Source organism: Bos indicus, chromosome 2 (genome assembly GCF_029378745.1).
Source record: "Bos indicus isolate NIAB-ARS_2022 breed Sahiwal x Tharparkar chromosome 2, NIAB-ARS_B.indTharparkar_mat_pri_1.0, whole genome shotgun sequence".
Taxonomy (NCBI): domain Eukaryota; kingdom Metazoa; phylum Chordata; class Mammalia; order Artiodactyla; family Bovidae; genus Bos; species Bos indicus.
The window spans coordinates 91,150,781-91,164,518 of NC_091761.1; the positions used below are offsets into that span (position 1 = coordinate 91,150,781).

At 39.0% G+C, this 13,738-nt stretch overlaps 2 protein-coding genes across 11 annotated transcripts in view; both read right to left on the reverse strand.

The window, feature by feature from the left end:
- The window catches only part of ICA1L (islet cell autoantigen 1 like), a 58,039-nt gene extending 55,706 nt beyond the window's left edge, over positions 1-2,333 (reverse strand). For 4 of the 9 annotated variants that reach the window (XR_011561473.1, XM_070770547.1, XM_070770542.1 and 1 more), the window contains exon 1: positions 1,539-1,656. Coding sequence is in view for 3 of the 9 variants with exons in the window: in XM_070770547.1 (XP_070626648.1) it covers positions 1,539-1,558 (20 nt within the window). In the remaining 6 variants the exon portion in view is untranslated. Of the gene's footprint in view, positions 1-1,125; positions 1,470-1,538; positions 1,657-2,227 lie in introns of those variants that run through there. The other 5 variants (XM_070770566.1, XM_070770529.1, XM_070770552.1 and 2 more) reach the window with 5 other exon arrangements.
- A 2,269-nt stretch (positions 2,334-4,602) lies between these two features.
- WDR12 (WD repeat domain 12) overlaps positions 4,603-13,738 on the reverse strand; it is a 29,235-nt gene continuing 20,099 nt past the window's right edge. For both annotated transcript variants that reach the window (XM_019975359.2, XM_070770578.1), the window contains exons 9-13: positions 12,939-13,079; positions 12,614-12,719; positions 12,310-12,442; positions 11,509-11,581; positions 4,603-10,717 (exon numbers count right to left, since the gene is read on the reverse strand). In XM_019975359.2, coding sequence (XP_019830918.1) covers positions 10,640-10,717; positions 11,509-11,581; positions 12,310-12,442; positions 12,614-12,719; positions 12,939-13,079 — 531 coding nt within the window. In that variant the 3' untranslated portion in view covers positions 4,603-10,639. The remainder of the gene's footprint in view (positions 10,718-11,508; positions 11,582-12,309; positions 12,443-12,613; positions 12,720-12,938; positions 13,080-13,738) is intronic.

Below are 13,738 nucleotides of genomic sequence, written 5' to 3' on the forward strand. Positions count from 1 at the left end.
ACGAAAAAAGAGGACCACCTACAAGTTAAATTATTTATCCTGACCTCAGGCATCTCCTCAGCCACATTAGATTATGGATACAAGTGAGACTGTCCAGTGCTGAGGGTAAAAGAACATGACATGGAATTTTCTACATAACTGTAATACAACTGTAATGGATATATAACATTTCATTTGTATGGATGTACTATAATCTACTTGACTGGTCTATTATTGACAGATATTTAGACTGCTTCTAGAATTTTATTATTTCAAACCATGCTGAAATTAATAAACATATATGTATTATTTAAAATACATGTAAGTGTACTATAAAATTAATTCATGGACAGATAAGGGCTGAATCAAGAGTTTACGCATTAAAAAACTTTAAACCTAAAGTGATATTTGCAAATGAATCAACAAGGGGAAAAAAATCATCATCATAATAACACAATAAAGAATTACATAGAAAGCAAATATTGGATGCGAGCAGAAGTTTGAAAAGTCTGACTTCAGAAAAAAGGAAACACATAACAGATGAAAGAAAAACACAATGGAAAAGGGGAATAAGGATATTATATAACAAAAGCCAGTTCACATGAGGAAATCTTTCCAGTCACAGACATACTGAAAAGTCTTTCACACACCCCATCTGTTGTTAAAAATTTAAAGGAGGCACAATGAGTACTGAGAAAGGTAAACAACAAAGGAAAAGGAAAAATTTTTAATAAAGCATGTACTACCACACAATGAAATATTTGACAGAGTTTGACAGCACAGTAGAACAAAACAATACTGCTTTATATCTGATATTTAATATTTTGTCCCAGTTCAGTCATTGGTATAAATTTTATTGCTTTATAATAAATATTTCTAAAAAAAAATATGGCTTCCTAGTTTTTCCACCAGTCTTAATGTTTGCAGTTTTTACACTTCAGACTGGCTGATCTCTGAGCAACCACCTAACCCTAACATTAATTACTGTTAATTAGAACAATGTCTTGCACATAACTGTTTCAACGTCAAGATGTACAATAATTTTGCACTATTAAATACATAATTTCAAAGCATACTGGATATGTCAGGCAAAGACGAATACAAAAGCGACTAGAAAGTTTAGTCATATAAAAAATATATACATACCACTGGATGATGTTTATTTGGCCAGTAAATTATTAGTATAATTAACTCCTACTAAAGGATGAGGGCACCTGTGGCTACTGCATAAATATTGATGTGAAGATCATTAAAGGAATATCACCTTACAGTGCGTTAACTGAGTCAGAACCAAATCAATACATACTTAAAAAAAACCCCAAATCACGGTTAAACGTTATCTTCCCAATAAGCTATTCCACAGTGATCCATAGTTTATGATAGCTTTTATGCTCCGGGCATCAAGATAATCTATTACTTGAAAAATAACCCCACCCCCTCTACCGGCAAATCCACAGCATCGCGGGTTAATTGCCAGGATGGATTTTTTTTTTCCCCTCCCTTCTCCATCTTTCTCAGAGCATCAGGTATTTAACTGCTGACAGCACTTGGGCACTGACCAGGTGATCCGAGTTTCCATGACCGCCTAGGATCGGTCCGTGACGCTGGAATAAAGGCCTCGGGCTGCAGGATTTGTGCGCCGGGACTCTCGGCAGGTCCTGCCGGCCGCACTTCGTCTTAAACCGCGCCTTTACTTAGGTTGTGTTTTTACCCATTGCTAGCCATTTAATTTCTAAAGAAGACATTCCCATTACAAAATAACGACAGGAAAATAACAAGATAAAAAGGAGGTCAAGAGGAAAGCACCTAAAGGCCCGGGAGCATCTGCTTCTAGTGGAAGTGACCTCCACCTTCGAGAGAAATCACTCAAGCCTCAGGCCCCGGCGCTCCTTCGCTCCCCGTGGGGAGCGTGGGCGGGACTCCCTCAGTCCCGAGGGGACGCAGGCAAGCCTAAAACCACTGCCAGCCCGATCTGCCCAGAGTAAGCCCGGAGGACCTCGGCCAGGACCTCGTCCGGGAGGGAGGCCACAGGGGCCAGGGTCCCCAAGGGAACCGGGAAGGCCAGCGAGGCCCCGAGAGACCGCGTGCGCGCGTGGCGGGCGCCTCCCGCTGGCGCAGCCACCCAGGGGCGTCGCCATGGGAACCAAGGGTTTGGCCTCCGGGCCCCAGTCGGCCGGGAAGGGCACGGCCCTTCCGCCACCACGCAGGATGGGAGCCCGGGGAGGCCGCCGCCGCCGCCGACACTCACCTCGACGCCGGAGGCGCGACGCGCACGTCCTCTGCCGCCTCGGGTCCCGCTCAGCCGCGCGGGGGTCGGTCCCGGTGCCTGTTCCTGCCGCCGCCGCCGCCGCCGGGGCTCTCCCGCAGCCGGTGCCCCTCCGCACCAGAGCGTGGAGGTGTCGGGCTCCAGCCGCGGGAGGCGGGAGATTTAAACGCTGCGGCCTGGCGCACGCGGGAGCCGCGCTGCCCTCGGCGCCTCGGCCAAGCGTCCTCCGCGTTCACGCCTCTCGGGCTCCCGCCTAACCCCGACCCACGGAGGCCCCAGATCTTAGCTGGTTCTTGAAGAAACTCCGGGACCCTCTCTGCTCCTCCTTTCCGGAATCCCTCTAATAAAATGAAATGACAAACACCAAATCGTTAGAACAGCGCTATAAGGTACTTGAGTGGGCGACCTCCGAGGCGTGGGGAAGTAGGGGGAATTCGGCGCTCCTTATCTGAGCCCGGGACCCCGCCGCCTCCCTGCCCTTCTGCACCTGCGGGCGCTGCGCTGCCACCCCTGCGGAGACAGAAGCTTCTGAGCCCTGGTCATCCCTGAGTCCTCGGGCACTTTTCATCACGCCTGGCGGCACGCGGGAAACGTTCACGTACTGTATAACTTATTTGAAAGTGTAAAGAGAATTAAGTCAACGATTTAATAACTGACCTGAGATGCACATTTGTGCCTGAATGCTCAGTAGTGTCTGACTCTCTGCGACCCCATGGACAGTAGCTCCTCAGTCCATGGGATTTTCTAGGCACGAATACTGCAGTGGGTGGCCATGCCCTTCTCCTGGGGATCTTCCCCCCGCACCGAGGGATCGAACCCTTCTGAGCCGTTGGGGAAGCCCCAACTTAACCACAGTTTGTCATAAATTAATCTACAAGAATCAAAGGTAAAATTTGCACCTAAAAACCTCAAGAAAAAATATGGGAAATAAGGCAAAAGTAAAATTCTGTTATTGGTAGAAAATGATTTAAACTCAAAGTGCTTTCTTTTTATTTATTTATTTGGTTGCCCTGGGTCTTATTTGCGGTATGCGGTATCTTTAAGTTGTGGCACGTGGGATCTAGTTCCCTGACCAGGGAACAAACCTGGGTCCTCTGCTTTGAGAGCATGGTCTTAGCCTCTGGACTACCAGGGAAGTCCCAAAGAGCTTTCTTTTTAAAGGTTAACACAAGTTATCAGCTTTAAAACTTTACAAAATATGAATTAGTCACAGCTGTGACATATGGGCTAGCAAGGAAAAAAACTTGAGGTGGTAACTAAAGTCTGTAACATTATGAAAAACATAAACATGGGGTGAGATTCTAGAATATTATTACAAAGTACTTAGCTTAAAAATCTGCGGGAGAAAGGTTTTATAATAAGAAAAAGGGTAAGCTATTTATACTACAGAGCTAATTTGGACTGAAAATTAAGTCTTTGGACCAGGGATTCTAACCCTGAGATATATGAGGTTTCAAGCTGAATACATGAAATAATATGCAAAAATTTGGCTTTTTTTAGAAAAAAATCTTCAGCTTTCCTCAGAATCTCACAGTCCAGATCCTTAAAAGGGTAAGAGTTATAATTTGGCAAATATGATGTTGGCTGTAATTCCACGGATCTTTCCTGACTCAGGAGTCCCTCCTAAAGGCATACGTCTACTCTCAAATTCAACTACTCTACTGTATTTACCTGCCTGTCTCTCCATCAGGTGCTTCTCCATATGCATGTCCATAGCCTTATCTATTAGCACAGTGCCTAATGCACACTTCCTTACGAATGAATGTTTATTCAATTAATAAATGAACAGAATGGATAGCTAACTAACAACTTAAGTATACAATGTTAATTACCTAAAAAGAACTGAACACCTTTCTCCCCAAAGAGTAAATGCTTCTAACGTGGTAAGCAAGATGACTTCAAAACTGTTACTATACAGCATAGTAAGTTTCTTGGGATATTTTAGAAAGTGCTTATTCCAACTGGATGAAGTTTAACTCAAGAGGATATTCAACTAATAGCTTCTACAGGTCAACCTGAAGCAGAGAAAGGGCCTCCAAGGAACACAGAAGGAAGTCAGGGCAGTGACTCTAGGGCCAAAACTGTCGGTTTTGCTCACTTAATTAGGGAAAATTACCAAGGGATATATCAGTATCTCTGAGCCAAATAATGTAGTATTTACACATCACTTTCCTTTACAGGTCACTAAGAAAAGTGTGCAGGTGGGAGCACAGTATAGGAAAGGTGTCAGTAAGCAAGGTAGAGCTACTGACACTTCCTGGTCAGGAATCAGGTCTTCTCACTCATGGTGTTGGATTGATAAGAACTATTTAAATGTCCTTGTACAAATCCCTTAACAAATGAGGCAGCAGCAGTAGTTAAAATTTAGTTTTTCATTAAAAGAAAAAAAAACCTTTTTTATAAAATGAAAGGATTTAACACTGTGAAAATACTTTATATGGGAGGGTTTAATTTCATTAAGAAGTGACAAACATTCAGAGAACTGCTATTTCATTTCCTTCAACATGCTAATAGATTTATCCCAGAATAAGCAATGTTTTCCTCCATTTCAGGCTTCCACAATCTAACTAGAAAAGCGGACCATTAGATGGCTTGGAATGTGGAGATCCACAATCTAGCAGTGGAGCCCAACCTGGAGTCCAGATTTCCTTAGCGAGCAATAATCTTTACTTTTATTTTTGCACCATCAAGCAAGCCTCTGGTTGTTGTTCAGTTGCTCAGTCGTGTCCGACTCTTTGCAACCCCATTGCCTGCAACATGCCAGCCTGCCCTGTCCTTCATCATTTCCTGGAGTTTGCTCAGACTCATGTCCATTGAATTGTTGATGCTATCCAACCATCTCATCTTCTCCCCTTCTCCTCCTGTCTTCAGTCTTTCCCAGCATCAGGGTCTTTTCCATTGAGTCGGCTCTTTGCATCAGGTTCAGCTTCAGAATCAGTGCTTCCAATGGATATTCGGGGTTGATAAACCTTTAGGATTGACTAAAGCATGGATTAGGATTGATAAGCCTCTGTTAACATCCCAAATAAAACATTAATTGATATGAGAAAACACATTAAGAATTCTACCCTCTTGTTTTACTCTTAAGGATTAGGAGTTGAACCTGATGTCATGAAGCCTGATGCCATGGAGATAGCGCCAGTTCTTCCAGGTGTTCCACTTTCTTTGTAATCTGATTTTATCAAGGAAGTCAGAAGCAGCAGGTCAGTGGCAGTCAGAGTGTGGAGAATCTATCTCCCCAGATGCTCATGCTAGTAATTACTTACACATGGCAAGGTGAGTATGCTTACTTTCCCATACTGCATTTTTGTTGATTCAAATAAGGCTAGAATTAGTATTAGTGAAATGAATTGTTTAAAATGTGAATTGTTAGAGACATAAAAAGGTATTTCTTCCTCCTGAAACAATCATTTAACTTTATTTGGTGTTAGTAAGTCCCAGGCATATAGCTATATATAGAATTGAGATGTTGTAAACTTTCTATCAGATTGTACCTAACCAAGATCATTTTCCTGTAGTCTTTATTATTTGGAAACATGTCCCTGATCTCTGTGACTAATTGGTTGTACACCTTCACACTAGATATTTAACCTGTTGGGTTGAGGTTTCCTTTAACATGAATAATATGATAATTAAAATTGATACAAATAACAGGATAATTTTCAAAGTTCCTATTTTGCTTATATTTCACAATTCCTATGTGAAAATATAGCAATGGATCTTGAAAGTACACATTTACATATTATTATGCTAATACATTAAGTGGTATACTAAAATTGAGATCGTTCTAAAGGCAAAAACATGCAAAGCTGAACATGGTAATTTGGTACCAAATAAATGCCCCTTATATATGTATACACTCTTTCATCTAGGTGAAGACATTTTTCCCACTTACTCTTTACATGTATAAAAAAAAATTGTTCTTATGCATGACTTAGGCAGAATTTGTATGATTAAGAGCTTGAGCTCTAACTGAGATAAATCCAAATTCAGATTCTTACTCTGCTCTTTACTGGCTGCATGAGATCTGGTCAAATAACTTGACCTCTCTAGCAAATATTCTTCTTTAAATAAAAATCTTTTGCTTTTTGCCAGGGAATTTTCTGGGGCTCCAGTGGTTAGGATTCAGGGCTTTCACTGCCATGGCAGGGGTTCAGTCCCTGGTTGGGGAACTAAGATCTTGCAAGCCCCGCAGTGCAACCAAATAAATATTTAGTAGCCATGTCAGAAGACTGTTACAGAGGGATAGTTTTTTGCTGTTTTTATAGACACCACCGGAAGATAATACACTTCCTCAAACCTGGGAACCAATGGAACTAATACTGGAATAACGATAGTTAATCTAATTATATTAAACCAAAAAACCCCTTTTCTACTAAGCTACATTAAAGATATATTTGGCTTCTGTAGCATAACAATAAAACATGAATATGGTTACTAATAGAAGTCTACGCTAGTCAAAAAATGTCAGTATTAAAGTGACTTAACAAAATTCCTGCTGATTTTATACCTGGCAGTTTCTGATTTGCACAGTTTGGATGTGTGTGTGTGTGTGCGTGCGTGCTCAGTCGTGTCCGACTCTTTGCAACCCCATGGACGGTAGCCCGCTTGGCTCCTCTGTACCTGGGATTCTCCAGGCAAGAGTACTGGAGTGGGTTACCATTTCCTTCTCCAAAAGTTTGGAAAACAATCACTTGTGAAATGAAACCTGATTCTAATTAGTGGCTTTTTTAATAAAACATTAATTGAATACCCTTGCTCATACATACTGTTAAAATGTCATTTTTCCCCCCTTTTAAGAATAGAAGGTTTGGTGTGTTTGTGTAGTTGCTCAGTCGTGTCCGACTCTTTGTGACCCTATGGATTGTAGCTTGCCAGGTTCCTCTATCCATGGGGATTTTCCTGGCAGGAACATTGGAGTGGGTTGCCATGCCCTCCTCCAGGGGATCTTCCCAACGCAGGAATTGAAGTGGGATCTCCTGCATGGCAGGCAGATTCTTTACCAGCTGAGGTACCAGGGAAGCCCAGAAGATATGGTAGTATATAACAAAGATTAATATTTCTCCTTATAAGCAACTGATTTTTCAAAACTGTAACATTGGCCAACCCAGTACACCAAAATAATTTTTATAAACAGATTTAAATGTTATCAGAAGTTCCCAGATAGTTTCACTTTGTAGGGCTGTTTGTTAAATTATGTGTATTTTATGTCAATTTAAAATTTGATTTGTACTTTCCTCCTGATAATGCTAAGAAGCATTCCAAAATATTATGCATTGTTGACAACAGTTCCAAAATGGTCATTCTAAATTCAAAGAATATGAAAAAGAAAACATTGGTCATCTATTCATAGAAAAGCTATTATATCATTTTATATAGATTAAAAATCTTAAGTAACTAAAATTTCTACTCTAATAATCTCTAGGTAATCATCACAGCCAGGTTTTATTTTCAGTTTCCAATACAGGAAGATCATCGTCTTACATAAGACCTGGAAAGCAGCTTTATTTAAGAGGAAAATAAAACTTCTTAGCAAATGAAAATATTATGCTCACTTTCTGCCACAAGGTATTTCTGAGCTATCATTTCTGATCTTTCTGGGCTTCTTCCTGCCAGAAATAAATTCCATCTTCACTTTCCCAACCAATTATCTGTCCAAATCTCGATCAGATGTCACTCTTCTACATGCCTTTCTTGGTGGCCACTTCGCTCTCCACAAAAATAACTGCTCCTTTCTCTATGCTTCCTTTCTACCTTAGATTCACATCTTTCTTTGCACTTCAGGATACTGTTGTAACCAATTTTTAATTGAGCATCCCCCATGTGAAAATGTGATCTTTTTGAAGGTAGTCTCCATATCTTATACATTTTCCCCCCTTCCCTCCACCCCAGCAGAGACCCTGGTACATGGTAGAAGTGAAGTAAAGTCGCTCAGTCATGACGAAGGGTCGGACGACTCTTCGCGACCCCATGGACTGTAGCTTACAAGGCTCCTCTGTCCATGGAATTTTCCAGGCAAGAGTACTGGAGTGGGTTGCCATTTCCTTCTCCAGGCGATCTTCCCGACTTAGGGATTGAACCTGGGTCTCCCGCATTGCGGGCAGACACTTTACCATCTGAGCTACCAGGGAAGCCATGATAGAAGGTCAGCCTTATTCCTTGGACTGACTTCTTCAACATTTAGAGTATATTTTGAGCCTAACTTTAAAATTAGGAAGTTTGTTGCCAAACAGAAAAGAAATTTCTTAACACTTTGATGAGGTAGAAATAAGGATTAACGTGTTTATGAACAGCATTACTATGGCAAGACAGCATAGATAACCCTGTACTGGTCTGCAGGTCCTGAACACTGCACTGTCTGGTTCCCAAATTCCAGCTGTAAAAAAGCAGCTCCAATCATTTCTCCAAGCAAATCTTAGGAGCAAACAAGTCCACGTAAGGCCTCTGTCTCTGGTGTAACTAAAATGGAGGAAAATGGACTATTGAAAGGGACCCGCTACTGTTTTAGACAAGACAAATGATGGGAGGTAGGAAAGCACTATGTTTTAAAAGGACTTAAGTCTTCTAGGTTTCTGTTGGCCTCTCATGCTCTTCCTGTTTGGAGAGTAAGATCTAACCACTTGAGTTACATAAGAGGTTTGGTAAAGATCAATCAGTCTTTCTCTAAGAGACTTGGCCACTGATACTACATCCACCGCAAAGGAGAATACCTAAACCATGAATGTATCCTGCACTGGCACCATCATTAAGAATAGGCTTGGAAACAGGACTTGTTGCCACTTCCTTCTTTGTCCTTCATCTAGTAAATAGGCCTCTTTGTGTCTGTGTTAGTTGCTCACTCAGTGTCCCACTCTTGGCGACCCCATGGAGTCCATCAGGCTTAACTGTCCATGGGATTCTCCAGGCAAACATACTGGAGTGGGTTGCCATTCCCTCCTCCAGGGGATCTTCCCAACCCAGGCATCGAAGCCAGGCTTCCTGCATTGCAGATAGATTCTTTACTGTCTGAGCCACCAGGGAAGCCCTTTACCTTTACTTTAACCACCTAGGTTATGCATACTACGTGTGAGCAGAACAGATTGGGTGAATTAAGAAAAATATTTTCTGTAACTCTGTTCTTAAGGTTCATTCAGAACCATCCAGAACACGAATATAAATTCATCGTTGTCCTTTGAAACACAGGGTCAAGAGGGAGTGCAGGTCCCTAAGGAGTGTGGAACAAAACCACTTTAACAGTACTGGACTGCCTCTGAACTTGTAGAGGACTAATCATTCACATGGTTTAATCCACTGTCAGTCTGGCTCTCAGTTGCAGCCAGGTTACTCTGGTTGTTTCCTAGACCTCTGTAATAGGAAACCTCATATGAGAGACATAGCATTAGAGTCTAATGATGAGACCAAACTGATTTCCTGTTTATTAGAGGCAGAGGTGCTCTGCTTGAGAAATACCAATCCATTAAAGTCACATTTTAAGACATTTAAATATCTGGCATATAATAAATGGATTTAGATAAGTGCTAATGATACAAAAATTTTAGAATGTTTTTAACCTAAAGCTTACTGAAAGGTTTTGTCTGAAGAACTCTTATCTATACACAAATATAAGTATGGGAGAGAGATTCCTGGTTACCATGGAATCTGTATGCTATTTCTAAAGGATTCTGACTTGTCTTTATGTATTTTTTAAATCTTTTATTTATTATATTTTTGGCCACGTTATGCAACTTGTGGGATCTTAGTTCTCCAATCAGGGACAGAGCCCTGGCCCCCAGCATTGCAAGCATGGTGTCCTAACCACTGGATCGCTAGGGAACTGCCCTGACTTATCTTTAAAACAAAGTACTTCACTTAAAATATTTCAACAAGTTCTTAATAACTGGCAACATCTACATGTTTTAATGAATACTTACAAAGAACATTATTACAGTTACAGAATCACATTTTTACCAAACACAGATCGTATTTCTGATTTTTTCAGTTAAAATTGATTACTTTTTAGGTGCTTTTTTTTAAATGCTAACTTTAAAAAGTGAAGTTTCTCCCTCAGAAATAAAAATCTGAACAATTACTGAACTTTTAATACATACTTTTATAGGACTTCAAAAGCAAATCGTAATTCAAACCAATACCTTTAGAAAAGAAATTAAAAACTCAGTTTAATTTCAAAGGTTTTCATAAGGTAGAGAATGCAGGATATGTTTTATATTTAATAAACACAACTGTTGTATAATAAATACAAAGTAAAAAGACAGTGATAATTATCATCAAGGGTGAAACAGTATATTAACTTTAATCTAAAACACTGCTTCCTGTATCTGTATTGGTGTTAGCTGAGTATTCTCTATTGATTTTATTTATAGAAGGAATCTCTGTAGGCAAATTTATCTTTCACTTTCATGCCCCCACATGGGAAGTCGTAGGTGAATATCTGTAGGAATACAATTTATTGTCTGCTCCTCCACTCAGAAGTAACTGCATAAAGCAAGAGGGGAAAAAACAAACACAGAAGTAAATACAATTATTTCATATGATAGCTAAACCTAATTAAACTATCAGTAGATATTCTGATTACAGAAAGAATTACAGATGAGCAATTAACTTGCATTGACAGTTAATACTCAGATGGGCCAACTGCATCAAATTTCACTACTAAAGCACACACACACATACACACATATATATACACAGTATATTAAAACTTTAAAAGCGATGATTTTAATTTGGCTGAGGCATAATATGCTATCATACTTTCTATGAAGCATTTGCTAAGGAATGTAATAAAACGAATTTTGAAGGGTAATATAGTTTTACCTATTTAAGAAAATCAAGTTTGTAAAGAACAGCACATTGTTTATAGATAAGTGGGTATTACAGATTTTTCAAATAGCCCTAGGACCTATATTTAGAAAGAGTTCTTAGGCAGTAAAATAACTAAATTGTAATTCTTTAAGTACATTTTATAATATAGCCATATTATGTAATATTTTTCTAAGTAGGAAATACTTTGACACAATTAGTCTGAAGCAGCAAGTTTATGGACTTAAAAATTTTATTAAAAATACTCTTGAGGAAAAAACTGCTTCAAAATATTCAAATTCTTCTACTCCTAATAGTAAAGGATACTTTTTTCTTCTTTAAATGATGAGGTTTTATGAGTATTAACTTAGAATACAGAATTGTAAATATCAGATAACTATGTGAACACAACAAATTTATGCTAATAATGTAGTTTCCTCTCTATCAGATAACTGATAAATTCTTACCCCTGAGTCTGTCCAGTCTACACTCAGAACTTTGTCTTCATGAGCAGCCAGATCATAGAGAGGAGCCTTACAACTAAAGATGAAAATATTAACGTGTTATATGCATTTCATAGTATTAAACAAATATATGTGCATAATCACTTATACTCTTCTGAAAATTTCAGTTTGCCATCCTTGTCCCAATAACCACTTAATCTTAAAATTCTGAGTATATTCTTGACTATCTCCTCCTGTATCATTAACAGATTATGGGTTTGGTTACTGCTTCTCCATTCTACTTGTAGAAATATGTAAATAAATTATATATACATTCTCTTGGAGGCCCTTTGCATATATTATTATTATAGCCCTAACTAAAGAAAGGAATTTTTAAATTTTTATCTTTAAAAAGTATATATTTTTATTTAATTTCCTATTAACATAATTTCTAATTTGATCAGTTTCATTCATTTAGGCCACTTGCCTTCCAATTCTGTGTCATATTTATATTAAGGCTCAGGATTCTTTTTTGCTATTTTATATAACGAGGTGAGAAAGATGGATTTCATAAACTTGTGTATGTTATTTTTTGGCAAAAGATAAACTATCACAAATTCACCCAGAATGCAAAAGGTAACATACTGAGAAAATTCCTTTGATCCTGGCCTTCCTTTTTGATACCAATTATGTATCATTTCAGGGCATATGACCAAGAACATTTTTTTCACCATTCTGCTTTTGGATAGTCATTTCAGTGTTCATTTTCTTTGTATTCAACAGGCAATTGATATACATCTTTTATTAATCATAAACAGGAATTACCTTCTGGTATCCCACAGCTTAACCATGTTATCTAAAGAACCAGAAATGAGCTGCTGTTCATGGGTAGGCGACCACTTTACTGATGTTACCCAACCTGTATGTGAGGTTAGGGACAGCGACACCAAAGAACCATCTGAACAAAACAGATAACGATTATTAAATTTTAGAAAAGAGAAGTAGGCAGAACACCTCCCCCACCCCCCACATCAAATTTGTAGAAAATTATCTTTCATACACAGCTCTAGAGAGAAGAGAAATTGATGTTATTCATCCATGTTTTCCTCTGGAGATTTATATAACTCACCTTTAGTTCTGGGATCCCACAGTCTGATATGCCTATCTGTACTTCCAGATGCTAAACGTTTACAAAGTGGAGAATAGGAGATACAATTAAACACTTTATTTCCTGTCTGGGAAGGGAAAAAAAAAGGAAAGACCATGTAACCAGAGTAGGCTAAAAGTGATCATCTCTGAGAAGTTTACCACTTAAAAGCTCAAAGTTAAAATAAGTAATTTTTTTTTTTAAAAAGCTCTATCAGAGAAGCACTGATTAAAGCTCAAAGTTAAAATAAGTAATTTTTTTTTTTTTAAAAAGCTCAATCAGAGAGCACTGAATTTGTAAGTCTTACCAAAGTTGACTTTAGACTGCCAGACTCAACATCCCATACTTTAATTGTGTGGTCCCAAGACGCACTGCAGATTTCTTCAGCATCTGACCATAGAACTGAGGAAATTGCTTCCTTGTGGCCAGAGAGGGTCACAATGGGAGTCTAGAAATGAAAAGACACCCAAAAGGGAAAGCATTTTCAGTTCAGAGTAATCAGAACAATCATAGTAGTTATTACTTCTGAAACCCATATGGCAGATATTCTGTCAGGTGCTTTAGCCCTCCTGTCCTGCCCTATTTCATCTTTACAGCGACCCTCTAAGAGACACTTCAGTTGAGAAAGATAACTTGCCCAAGGTCATGCTGCTTAAAGATGGCAGATTTGAGTTTGAACCCAAATATTACTCCAAAATTTGTAGTCTTTCCACAAGATTCTGTTACTACCCCATCTGCTCTACTTTTCATTTTCAGGAATATTGACACTAAATTTTCTCAGTTGACAAACATGTCACATGTAGAAGCTAGGAGAAAAAGCCCTGGGAGCAGAAAGATGTAGGTTTGAGTTAACGTGCTGCCATTTTCTACATGACTCTTCCAGGTTAATTAATTTCAGTAAGTTATTCTCACCACCTCATTTCTTCAGCATCCAATCTTTAAATAATGTCCCTGGTTCATTTATTAAAACTCCAAAATCTCTAACATCCCTCTCAAATTAAAATCCTCAAACTAGGTAAGGTATCTGTATTAAAGACAAGGAAAATGTAAAAGAAAGAGGGAAAGAGCTCTGAAATGAGGGATAGTCTATCTACTTTTTAAACTCTT